Here is a 13169-nt window from a genome sequence, read left to right as displayed (position 1 = left end):
GGAAATTGTAGGACTATGCAAAGAGATAGGGAGAATATTTTATAGTGCTGGAACTTTGCAACCTTGCTATATGAATTCAAGAAACCTGCATAAAATATTTGTTCCCGCTCTCATCCTTCTTCCCACTTGTCCTTCTAGTTTCACTGAAGTATGTGCAAAAGGCTCAGTGGCTATGCATCCTCCTCCTTCTCTCACCACTCCCCTATTTATGTTTTCTTTTCCTGGGGGGCGGGGATCCCCTCTATAGATGGATGCTCCTTCCTGCTCCCGCCTTGCTTTGGGGAACAGTCAAGCCGATACCTTAACCACGAGGCCTTGGTGTCCCAAGTACAGAAAGTGGAAGAGGAAAACCAGCTGTTGAGGCTGCAACTCAGCCAGTCTCAGATGCAGGACGAGGCTGTGGATGGGACGGACAGCAGCCAGCAGGGAGCGCCGTTCATAGAGGACCAGGATGGAAGGGACAACAGCACCGGCTGCCTCAAGCAGAGAATGGTTCAGAAGTGCGAGGTAAAGGCGATGTCCTAACTGGCTGCCAAGGCACCTTGCGGGCAAATAGTTATGGCAAAACTGTAGAAGGGTCGCACAGGAAGAGCCGTGTTGTTGTTCAGGCTCCTGAACCTGTTATGTTCCCTAAGATGGGGGTAGCCAACACGGTGCCCTCCAGAGGTTTTGGACTACATATCCCATCATCCCCAGCCAGCTTAGAATGGTTGGGAGTGGTGGGAGGTGTAATTCCCAACCTCTGGAGGCTGTAACGTTGGCTGCCCTTACCCTAAGAGAATAGGTGTAGCCATATAATTCCCACTCTTGCCGCTTCCTGCTGTAGGTACCGTGATATTTATTTTGCAATGTAATGCTTTTCTGAACCCTAAGATATGTGTTGGTATGATAATCCCCTGAGGGCAAGGAGGCAGTCCTTGCTTGCGCCTGGTTTCTATGTCCATTCCTAACTCTGGTTGGTTTTGCATCAACATTTTGTATTAGCCATTTTGCTCTGGGAAAAGTGAACTCTCTGCTCACCCTTTTTTACTGACTTGGATGAAGAAGAAAGGGCCCTGGCAGGACAGGTGGATTCTGCATGTATTGTGGGGAGCGGCTTCTGAAAGCTCCACTTGGAGGGGAAGCGGGGAGAGGATCTCTTGCAGTGAATTGTGGATGGGGGGGCCAGGCCTGATGGCATCTTTGTGTTTCTGGACAGCTTCTCCACGTTGCAATTGTCTGTGCTGGATACAATGCAAGTCGGGATGTCGTCACCCTGGTGAAATCCATCCTCTTCCACAGGTAACCTTGGAGGGGGTGGGGAAGGCTGCTCTTCTTTTGAGCAGGTAGCGGAGGCTTCTGAGTTTCCCAGGACTTGAAGACGGGGTTAAAATAGGATGCCTTTCTGCACTTTTGATTCCAAGCTGCAGTTCTGGGTGTGCTGGGGAAAGATAGAACAAGTGAAGACTAGTTAGGGTCCTCTGACCCCATCCTTTTTCACTTAAATGCAGCTGCCAGGGTTCTGTATGTGGCATAGTAAGGCATCAGCTGCTGCATGGGGGGGGTGCAAAATGAGGGAATTGGATGTATTTCGCATCTTGCTTTCAACTATTGCAAGCATTAACTGTTTCCTTCCTTGGCAGGAAGAACCCTCTTCACTTCCATCTCATCACTGACTCTGTGGCCCAAAAGATCCTGCAGATGTTGTTCGAGTCCTGGATGGTGCCCTCTGTTCATGTTAGCTTCTACAATGCTGATGACCTGAAGGCAAGGGAGATCAAGCCAGGCTCGTTCTCTCTTTCTCCATTTGTTCCCTTTCCCTCTCTTCCCTTCCCTCTCCACATCCTCTTTCCATGAAGTGAGCAGCCCTGTAGGGAAGGCTCTGCCGTAGGAATGGCTTGCTTGGAGATGAGAGACGCAAACCCTTTCCATTGTTTTCTGTGCTCTCATCTGCTACTATTGTCATTTCATTTGTAGAGTGGGAAGCACCTGTAGACAGGATCTGAATGATTTAGAAATATATAAAGTTAAGCTTCTCATTTCAGCAGGAATCTCTAAGTGGTTTACATATCTGGGGAGGTGGGAGAAGTGTGTTTGTGTGTGTGCATTTGTGTGTGTTCACGTAAACATAAAATACAAATTCCACATTAAAAACTAAACAATACTACTACTACCAAAAGAATAATACTATTTTAAATAACATAATTAAGAAACAATAAATACAATATACATAAACAAACACATTTTTCCTTGGAATTGAGCCCCCTGATGGATAGTGGCTGGATCCAAGCTTGTGAATGGATCTAAAAGGTCATGAATCATCCTTAAGGTCACCTAGAACTTTGCAACAGAACAGCAGCCAAAATCTGCACTTGAAATGATTATATGATGCACTTTCATGATTCTGATGTCCAAGAATGCTAATATTTCAGCAAAGTGACAGAAGGGCAGAAAGATTAAGGCAGGGAGCCCTGAAGCAGCACCTGGAGTTTTCCAAGGCCACATAAGTGTTCCTAATGAACAGTGGGCACTGTGCCAGGCAGTCTCCTCTTGCTCTTGCCAAAACTTTATGTGGAAGTTGTTGTCCATAATAAAATAGGAAGGGATAGAAACACAATTCATTTGTTTTTGAAATTTGAAAGTAGCCAGATTCCAGGAGTATGCATTTGTACTCTTTGATTCAATTGTTTTGAGATTAAAGCTCTTAGATTTTAGACAATAGAGTTGCCTTATTTATTCTGCTGTGAATCAGAAAGTCACTCTCCATTGTTTCTGGCTGAATTGGATGAAGAAAGGTGAAATTAGATCTGGGGTGGGAGAACATGCATTTTCCTGCCATGTCTAAAACAATTGGCACTGCCCAGGTATATGTTTGGCATCCAAAACTATCTAGACAGGTAAGGTTCACCCAACCAAGCTTAGTGCAATGATTCACACTCCATTTCCCCCCCTACATTTCTGACCCTTGAGAAAACAGGAAAGTGGATTGTGGTTGAACAGACCATGTGCTTTCACTGAAGATGGGGTGGGAATTTTTAGTGGGCGGGGGGGGGGAAGGAAAATTGCAGGGGGCCATAAAATCTAGAGCAGAATTGGGAGTCCATAGATGCCTTTGAAGTCTTGCCACACTATATTATTATTTAAATTTCTATTCCACCCTTCATCCAAAGATCCACAGCACGGTTTACAATATAAAAACACAAAAATATCAGTAGAATAGCCCATTAGAAAATGTTAATAATGACCAGGTTGATGAAGTTCGCTAGTCCCCAAATCCCTTCTTGCAGACTTGCAGGCCTGTTTCACAGCTATGGCAAGGGACATGGAGGCTGCTTGGAATTGCATTTCCATGGAGGTTTCCATTTGTGTGCAAGCTTTGTGCAATTTGTCTCCACTGCCCTCCAAAACAGGAGTGCCATGTGGAAGCGCCATCTTTGCAGTTGAAAGCATTCCCACACCACTTTATTTGTGTGAAGCACTTCTTAATCTCACCAAAGACATACAGACTAGTTTAGAGTCATGGTCTCATTTTCAGTATTGTCTCGTTGCTCAAACCTTAGAAACAAGAGCAATTTTAGGCTTCTTGGCTATAGACCAGACATGTGATGCTGATACTGGCCTGCCTGTTCTCCTTTTCTGAAATGTTTCTCCTCCCCCCCCCCCTTTTTTTTTTTTTTGCAGCCGGACATCTCTTGGATCCCCAACAAGCACTACTCTGGAATCTATGGGCTGATGAAACTGACGCTCACAAAGGCTCTCCCCTCTGATCTCTCCAAGGTCATTGTCCTGGACACGGACATCACCTTTGCCACTGACATTGCTGAACTGTGGGCCATCTTTGGGAAGTTCTCGGGTAAGTGATGACCACTGGGGGAATAGGGATCCTTTAGACTAAGGACACAGAATCTGTGACCCTCCAAGATGCTTTGAGAACTCCAGCTCTCTCATCATCAGCCCCAGCCAGCATGACTAGATGCTCAAGGATAATGAGAGTTATAGTCCAGCAACATTTGGAGGGCCACAAGTTCCCTGCCCCAGCCTTTGACCATCTTTGAGCACCTCTCCAGAGGCAGTGGCTCATGGTACAGGACAGCTCTGGTGGCCCTAGATACCGAAAGGGTTTCTTTTCTTACTCGGTGGTCTTTCCATTTACTCTGCTCCTTTGAAAATTATACAGCAGGGATGATCCTTAGTGAGTGAGTTCCAGGGTACTGATCTTGTTGACAAGCAAAGTCCGAAAGCTGCCTTTGGCCTCATTTTCTTATCTCTTAATCCAGACAAACAGGTGATTGGGCTGGTGGAAAACCAAAGTGACTGGTACCTAGGGAATCTCTGGAAGAACCATAAACCATGGCCAGCACTGGGACGTGGCTTCAACACAGGTGAGCTCCAGAGGGATGTGGGAACATGACAGCATGATGTCTGTGCAGTCCTCTGTTCCCGTGGCTTGAGTGCTGGGTTTGTATGTGACAATATCCAGGTTCAGATATCCTGGTTCAACTGTGAAGTTGACTAGGTGGTCTTGAGCAAATCCCAGCGAGCACAAGGAAAACTAGTCCTATGAGGAAAGAAGAGGTAGCTTCCTTTCCATACCCATGGCAGATTCAGATTTTTGAGCGAATGCTGTGGGTGCCACCCCCTCTGATCATTTCTTACTCTCCTCCCCAGATCAGCACCCCTGCCTCCTGAGAGGCATAGTGCACACACACTCTGGCTTCCCATGGAATCTGGATAAAAGCTGGATCCTATAAAGTTAATCCAACGCTTCAAAAGCAAAGAGAGCCAAAAGAGGAAGTGTGAAAGAGCAGTGCTTTCCCCACAATCCTCTCTTGGTTCTTTGTACCTTTCAACCCTCTCACTAGCTCGTGATTGGGGGGCCAACGGAGGACTGCAAAAGTATCACAGTGCCCATGGATTAAAGGGACTGGTTTGCAGAGCCTGAAGAAAAGGCAGAGAGGAGCAGGGTAATATGCTTCAAATGCCCAAAAGGCTGTCCCGTGGAAGACTGCATAGACTTGTTCCCTGCTGCCTCCAGGGGCAGACCTAGCTCCACTGGGATTGGATAACAGAAGCTGAACATTAGGAAAACCTAAGAATAAAAAGAGTTCAGTAATGAGACCAGTTAATGGGAGCTGTCTCTTAGGTGTTCTCTCTCTGAATTTTCTGCATTGAGCAGGTACCTGGACCAGGTGGCCTCCAAGTCTACCGTTAACAGTTTTTGTAGGGCATGCTTATGTTGGTTTTATGCCAGTGTTGACTGTCATTGCCACACACACACCTTGGAGTTGTAGTTCAGTGAAGTTGTAAACTATTCTGCTGCTGGTATTTCAGAGTGTGAGTAACCAGCGATGGAGCTGGGTCGAATGGTGTGGCAATAGACACGCACACCTGACTCCAGAAACAAGCTTTCTATCATGGATAGCTGCTTGGCAGGTCTGTAGGATATCTTGGCACCACCTGATGGTTGTCCAGAGAACTGTTTCTCCATGCAAGGCAGGCACCCCTAGTGGGGAGGCAGGAAAGAGTTCATGGCTGCTGCTGCTGTTGCTGCTGCTGCTGCTGCTGCTGCTGCAATAATAGGAAAAGACTCGTTCTCCATGCTTGTCAGCTTGGTTGTCAACACTGAAGAGCAGCCACTCCTCCTGTTGCAAGGATTTTAAAATAGCATTTTTATTGATTAAGATGTTTGCAAACTCTCTTTCACCAAAGGGATCTTAACAACACAAGGAGGTTTCCTGGGGTCCAGGAAAACAGAGCCCTCTTCCACTTCTAAAAAGATGCACATTGTGGAAGTGCATTGTTAAGAGTTGAGCTGAGGGATGCCCTGGTTGCTTCTGTCCAGTCGTGGTGGTGCTCATGGTTTCCTCTTCTCCTAGGAGTGATCCTCTTGCTGCTGGAGCGCCTACGCCGAATCGGCTGGGAGCAGATGTGGCGCCTGACAGCCGAGCGGGAGCTCATGAGCATGCTGTCCACCTCGCTGGCTGACCAGGCAAGTGCTCTGAGCCCTGCCTGCCTCGCTGTCCTCCAGCCTGGGCCCCCGGACACACCTTTTGTCTCCTGCAGACATTGTGGGTTGTAGCGGGATAAAGACCTATTTATTTCTTCCTCGTTTGGCTTCACACTTGATTTTACTCTGGGCCTTTCTCCTCTTCCAGAGTGCCCAGTGTGCAAACTGCAATCTCTCTTTTAGGACATTTTTAATGCAGTGATCAAACAGAGCCCAACGCTGGTATACCAACTCCCTTGCTTCTGGAACGTGCAGCTCTCTGATCACACCCGCGCAGAGCAGTGCTACACAGAGGTGTCTGATCTTAAGGTGGGCATTTCCCCCCTGGCTGAGTCTTTCCTCAATTCCTTTTGCAACAGTGACCCTTGGCTGAGCCTTCCAGGCATTGCCAGTCTAGGACAATGTTAGTTCTGCAGGGGCTTGACTGAAGATGTGGAGTGGATTGGCACCTGTAACCAGCCTTATGTTTTAGCTATCTGTTCTCAGGTGATTCACTGGAACTCTCCCAAGAAGCTGCGGGTGAAGAATAAGCACGTGGAGTTCTTCCGGAACCTCTACTTGACCTTCCTCGAGTATGATGGCAACCTGCTGCGCAGGGAGCTTTTTGGCTGTGCCAGCCTCCCCAGCTTGCCCAGTGGCCAGGTAGGAGCCTAATTTTCTATCCTCCTCCCTTCTCCTCATGCCTGAAATGGAAAATCCCTCCAGACTTCCCATTTACTTAGCTGCTCTCTTAAATGGAGGGGGTGTGTAGCTCAAAAAACTATGTGCATGCCTTACTATGCAACCTGGCCTCTTTAAAACCCTGATTGTCTCGGGCTCCTTTTCTAAGTGAGGCGTCTTCATTCCAGCTCAGTTACCCGGTGATGATGATTTTTAGTCCTTGTTCTAATTGCACCCATTTTGCTTGGGTTTCATTCTTCTAGTTTTTATGCCTAATAAAATGTAATGGCAAACCTAAAGAAATCTGGCACGTTTTCACCACATTCAGAACAACGCACTCGCATTATTTCATAGGATTAGTGGACTGATGAGGTTATGTTCTGCTTAGTACAAAACTCAAGACCATGGGTAGGCAACCTAAGGCCTGAGGGCCGGATCAGGCCCAATCGCCTTCTCAATCCGGTCCGTGGAATCAGTGTGTTTTTACATGAGTAGAACGTGTCCTTTTATTTAAAATGCATCTGTAGGTTATTTGTGGGGCATAGGAATTCGTTCATTCCCCCCCCCCCCTTATAGTCTGGCCCCCTACAGGGCCTGAGGGACAATGGATCGGCCCCCTGCTGAAAAAGTTTGCTGACCCCTGCTCCGGACCCTCCCCACTCTCCCAGCAGTATCTCAGGCTCTAGAAACCCTGCCCTTTAAAGCTGCTTTGTGGCTGTGCTTCACTCTAGGTCAACTTGCCAACTTAGCCTTATCACTCTGTCCTTGTCCTCTCACCCCTGCATAAAATTTAGCTCCAGCAGGCCCTAGAGGAGCTGGATGAAGACGATCCTTGCTATGATTTTCGGAGGCAGAGCCTTATTCAGCACCGGGTGCATCTCTTCTTCCTGCAGTACGATTTCCCGATCTTGGCTGATGCAATTGATGTCACTCTTGTGGCTCAGCTCTCCATGGACAGGTACCAGATGGGAAAGGAAGAGGGGGAGATGTTGTGCCTTCCAGCATAAATTCTTCTGCTTGGGAGCTAAACGTCCAGCCAGCTTGTGGCTCTTTTATATGAATTTATTGGTCCAGCAGGCCTCTGTGCCCAAGCTGAGTTAATCAAACTGGAAATCTCTGCGGCAATATTCTCACTGCCCAGCTGCGAGGGTGACTATCCTTTCCAGAGAATTCTGCTTTTATTTATTTTTTAGAATGGGTTTCTGTCACCCAGAGTTGCTGGGAAATATTTAGCAAAAGATGACTAGTATCCCTTGAATACTAGAATAGAAGAACTATGGCAGTTTTCTATGTGGTGGAAGGAAGAATCTTGAGGATTATGAAGAATGGATAGAAGATAAAACCTATGAAAGGAACAAAAACTAGCTGCATGAGTCAGAAAATGGGTGCAATGGTGCAAGCCAGCCATTAAAAGAATGGTTCTGATGGTGGCAGAAGGGCTGGGCAATAGTTAGGAAGAGGGGCAACACAAAACCAATACTGTCCAGATCAGTTGTGCCAAGGTTTGTAAGGTTATATTTTAAGAAGCCAAGGAATCGTGTGCAAATGGTGGCAGCTTCCAGGACGTAGTGTAGACAGCCCCCTCTGATACAATTATCAACAGAAGCTTGCACACACAAGAAACCAGGAAGGAAAAACTCACTGCAGGACTGGATGCAGATTCTCATGTTCCTTCAGGCCTGGGTGGCTCAGCCTTGTGGCTTTTTGTTGTTGCCAACTGAGGGTGTCTTGCACTCTTGACTTGTCCCATTGATTTGCAGGTTACAGATGCTGGAGGCCATATGCAAACACTGGACAGGCCCCATTAGTCTGGCGTTGTATATGTCAGATGCAGAGGCCCAGCAATTCCTGCGCTATGCCCAGGCCTCGGAAGTGCTGAGTAACCGCAGGAACGTTGCCTATCACATTGTGTACAAGGAAGGGCAGTTTTACCCGGTCAACTTCTTGCGCAACGTAGCATTGAAGAATGCACAGACATCTTACGTTTTCCTGACAGACATTGACTTCCTGCCTATGTATGGCCTCTATGATTATCTCAGGTGCGTGCTTTGCCCTTTCCCAGCCTGTGTAAAGCGGTAGACACTTCCATACTGGGAGAGGATGGCTCCACCAGTATGTGTCGGTCCCATGCCAGCACTGAACATTTTTCATGGGGAAGGGATACAGGATGCTTGGACTCCTCCATTTAGCAACAGACCAACAGCATTTCCCCCTCCCCTTTGTGCCTCAGGACCTCCATTTTGCAGCTTGAGCTGCCCCAAAGGAAGGCAGCCCTCATTGTGCCTGCATTTGAGACTCTGCATTACCGCCTCACCTTCCCCAAATCCAAAGCGGAGCTGCTCTCCATGCTGGACATGGGCTCCCTCTATACCTTCAGGTAAGTGTTGGGACAAAAAAAACCCTCGCTAGCAGCTGAAATGTTGGCTCAACCAATTGCTGGACTGCCCTCTGAAACCAGATAACAGGCCTGACCAGCCCCAGCACTTAACCCTTCTTAGTGGTGGCTTGCAGCCTAAGATTTGACTGGCCATTTGTAACTGGCATATGTGCATTCATTCTTCTGTTGGGATGTAGGGACACAATTTGCCCCCTCTTTATTTTCATTCCATGTTGTCCCCTCTCCCTGCTTTGGAGCCCCGTGCTGAGCATGGTATAAATATTTTAAATAAATAATCCCTTTCCTCATTTCCATCCCCCCCAACTTTTTGTTGGATCCTATGATTCTTCTGCTTTTCCTCATGCCCTTTTTCTTAGTCCTGGGCTCATCCAGTTCCCAGCCACCTGTTAGGGCACAGCTGTGCACTCACAGGGGCATATTTGCATCATTGCCATTTTACAGATGGGGAGTTGAGACCAAGGTGACTTTGCCCTGGCCATGCTGTGGGTCTGTGGCAAAGCTAAGACATGAAGCCCGATCTCCCTCATCCAAGCCCAATCCTGCCCTGCTGACTAAAGAGGTTCAGAATGGCTCTAAGAGGCTGGCTACCCCAGGCAGTGTGGTGCAGTGGTCGGAGTGTCATACTAGGCGACAAGGAGTCCGAGGTGCAGACTTTTCTCAGCTCCCTTGTGTATCTGTGTGCAGGTACCATGTGTGGCCTCAGGGCCATGCCCCTACGGACTATGCCAAGTGGCGGACAGCCACGGTGCCCTATCGCGTGGAGTGGCAGCTGCACTTTGAGCCTTACGTTGTAGTGAGGCGCGACTGCCCCCTGTATGACCAGAGATTTGTCGGTTTTGGCTGGAACAAGGTGTCTCACATCATGGAGCTTGACGCCCAGGTGAGTGTGATGCTTAATGTCTCCCGCAAGGTTGCCTCTTTATGCGTTCCCTGAAATCCAGGGCTGGGGTGTGTGGCTTCCGAGGGAGCCGGCCTTTCCAGCAACTTCATGCCTTTTTGTAGGAGAATGAGCTGCTGGTCTTGCCCAATGCCTTCATGATCCATATGCCTCACGCACCCAGTTTTGACATCTCCAAGTTCCGCCTGAGCTCCACTTACCGCGACTGCCTGGAGACCCTGCGGGAGGAGTTTCACCAGGACCTGTCGCGCAAATACGGCGCTGCTGCACTCAAATACCTCACCGCCGAGAGAAGCCTGTGAATGGCAAGACGCACACCAAAGGACAGTCCGTGCAAGGCAACTCATGCCCTGCAGAGGAGGGACAGCAGACCACGCTCATGTCCTGGAGCAGTTCAGACCTACGGCAGAGCCACCCTCCCAATGGTAGCCGGGTGCTACACACTTTGTCTAAGTTGTGGGTACAATTGCAGCCGGTTGGGTTGGGGCAGGTGGTATATCATTCATGGCTATGGAGCCAATCAAAACAATGCTCCCAATCTAAATCAGGCAAGTTACATACATTTGTGTACATCTGTTTCCAAATTGAGGGGGGAAGCATGGGAATGAAGAGGAGGGAAGGTGTGCTCCTGAGGTGACATCCTGGAGAGCCACTTCCTGTTGGTGTAGACGGTAATGAGGACAGACCAGTGGCCTGACTCTAAGGCAACTTCCTCTGTTGCTGTTTTGAAGGTGGGCCTTTCCCACCCCATGAGCCTGATGCCTTAAACAGTCACCTGTTTCCTGTGGTAGAAACGTAGACTGGTTGTGGAAATTGAGACTTCTACTAATGTGTTGTGTCCCTCTATCAGTGTAGTAGCCCCATCCTATTTCCAGCTCTTTCAGTTGTCCCCTCCAAGCCAAAACCAATTAGTCAATTATGACTAAATCATATAAAGTGAGCATCTAGAAAATCTTATGTGAGCTATTCCTATACATGTGGCAAGAGGGACTGTATGCATATACAGGCAACCCAATTTGTGCATGGGTTGTGTTTCAAGGTACTGTGCATGTCGGTGGAGCATGCAAAAGCCCACCCCGCCCTGTCACACCATCTTGCAGGTCCAAAACCAGTGTATGTGTGCACAGTTGCACGTTCTTTGAACCCATGCAAAACAGGAGTTGCCTGTACCCTGCCTTTTACAAATCTGCATAGCCTTCCTGTTGGTCATGGATCAGGGCTTTACTGGTGGGAAAAGGATGATGTGGGACCTATTCTGAAAGAGTTTAAAGTGGGGAACCTGAGGTCTAGGGGCTGCATGTGACCCTGCTTATCTCTATGGGTGCGGCCTTTCCTTTCCTTTTTATGATGTGTTTGTAGAGAAGCCCTGCACTGGAATAGAAAATATTTTAGCACAGGGTTTCCCTACACACACACAACTACACAAGGAAGAAGAGTCACAACTGTTGCTTCACCCACATTCTGCCTTCGGTGCTATTGACCACCACCAAGAAATGTGGCTGTCAGGGGTGTTGATAAGGAACCTTCTCTCCAACCTGCCTTGTGCTTACTTCATGGATAACGTTACTATCTAGAAAAAAGCCTAGTGTAAGGAAAACCAGGTCCTTGTTCCAGGGGCTATATAGCGCACATGCTTTGCTGTGAGTACATGGCTGAAACCAAGATCCCTTTAGTCCAAACGAACTTCTTTCCAACAGGGTTCAGGCGAGGATCCTTGAAAATGTGTAAGCGGGGCATTTTGGAAAAAGCCCAAACCCTGCTTGCCTATTTGCCCCCCACCCCCACATCTAAAATGCGGGTGTAGTTCATCTCACCAGAGCTAAATAGAACCTCTTATCATGGCTACTACTCAGTAAATCTTGTTTAGCTTGATGTTGCACATCATTGCCAAACATACTTTCCCCCTCCCATGGAGGAACGCAAGTCTTGCCCTTCCTATATCTGCTGGAATATGGCCTTGATCAGCTGCTTTCCTGAGTAAATATTAGCTCAAACTGTGTTTGTATGATCAGGACCAAGGACTGCACAATTGGGCCTTGTGCAGGAGTCCATAATGGAATCGGATTGTCTTCAGTCTAGATGCAGTTAAGTGTCACAGCTGATTACAGATTAAGTCTGTGCAACCATGGAAGTAGGCAAGTCATTGCATGCAGGCTGCCGTCCTGATAGCTGCTTGGTGAACCTGATGCTCGAAGGGACTAATTCCACTTCTTGAAAAAAGGAACACATGTGCATCTTGCTGTATCTGCAACTGACGTAGGGTCTGTTAATGAATGCTGTAGCTGAATGTCTGTGCTGGGAGCAGCTTCAGCCCAGCCATGGTCCACAATTATCAAACACTGGAGCACAAGGATGGAGATGTAACGGGAAAACTCTTTCCTTGCTGTTTATATAATTTAAGGCGATTTCTCACAAGCTGTAAATGATTTGGGTGTCATAGATTTCCTGGTAGTTTCTCTCTTTGGTTCTGGAGTCTGTCTAGGGTCTTCTGCTGCTGGACTCTTTGATTTTTCCTTTGATTTCCTGGAATTCAAGAGCTTCCAAAGTGCTGGGATTAGTTTTCCATCCCTCTAGACAGGCTGATGTAAACGCTGAAACTGTCCCACACTGAGCACTGTACAGCATGGGCACAAGTATTTCTTTTTAAAAAACATTAAAGTTTTGAGGAAAATCCTTTTCAAGCTGCTGTGAGAGTTGTTTGGTTATTATGTCCACATAGTATTAATGCTTTCCTCATTTCTACTAGTCATGAAAATGAGGAACAGGGGAGAGAACAAACTAGAGAAACAATTCCTTCAGAGAACTCTTGGCTACAACCCACAAATCTGCCAGGGACAGGAAAGTATTCTGCATGGTATCCAACTTTCTTTTACTCGAAGTAGATCCACTGAAGTTAGGGAGCCTTAGACAAGTTAATTAGTCATCATTTTCAACAGGTCTACTTTCTGAGTAAAACTTAGTTACCACCCACTTGGCACAATCCATACAGGAAGCTATTACCAGACGTTGAAGCCCAGTTGACTTACTCTACAGCCCTTATAGGACCAAGCTGTCAGTGACTGCAGTAGACTTTGCCAAGTTCAGGTCATTGCCAACTCTCCTTGCAGGTCCAGGGAGCTTTAAATTCTGTAAAGAAGGAAAACTGAAGCCCAGACTCTTTACCATTATAAAACTTTATATTTTATTTTTCTACAGGCCAAGAAATAATAAGTATAGGAGAGGTTCAG

The 13169-nt window shown here is 47.4% G+C and overlaps 1 protein-coding gene across 9 annotated transcripts in view; it reads left to right on the top strand.

The window, feature by feature from the left end:
• LARGE2 (LARGE xylosyl- and glucuronyltransferase 2) overlaps positions 1-12623 on the top strand; it is a 46507-nt gene extending 33884 nt beyond the window's left edge. For all 9 annotated transcript variants that reach the window (XM_081001626.1, XM_081001623.1, XM_081001619.1 and 6 more), the window contains 13 exons: positions 248-507; positions 1199-1281; positions 1623-1746; positions 3661-3832; positions 4257-4361; positions 5856-5968; positions 6170-6295; positions 6473-6628; positions 7441-7604; positions 8407-8685; positions 8877-9023; positions 9729-9924; positions 10047-12623. In XM_081001626.1, coding sequence (XP_080857752.1) covers positions 248-507; positions 1199-1281; positions 1623-1746; positions 3661-3832; positions 4257-4361; positions 5856-5968; positions 6170-6295; positions 6473-6628; positions 7441-7604; positions 8407-8685; positions 8877-9023; positions 9729-9924; positions 10047-10244 — 2123 coding nt within the window. In that variant the 3' untranslated portion in view covers positions 10245-12623. The remainder of the gene's footprint in view (positions 1-247; positions 508-1198; positions 1282-1622; positions 1747-3660; positions 3833-4256; positions 4362-5855; positions 5969-6169; positions 6296-6472; positions 6629-7440; positions 7605-8406; positions 8686-8876; positions 9024-9728; positions 9925-10046) is intronic.
• Positions 12624-13169: the final 546 nt, after the last annotated feature.

This window comes from Podarcis pityusensis, assembly GCF_964106645.2.
Source record: "Podarcis pityusensis genome assembly, chromosome: 1".
In the NCBI taxonomy this organism is placed as follows: Eukaryota; Metazoa; Chordata; class Lepidosauria; order Squamata; family Lacertidae; genus Podarcis; species Podarcis pityusensis.
This window is presented reverse-complemented; position numbering and strand designations above follow the sequence as displayed.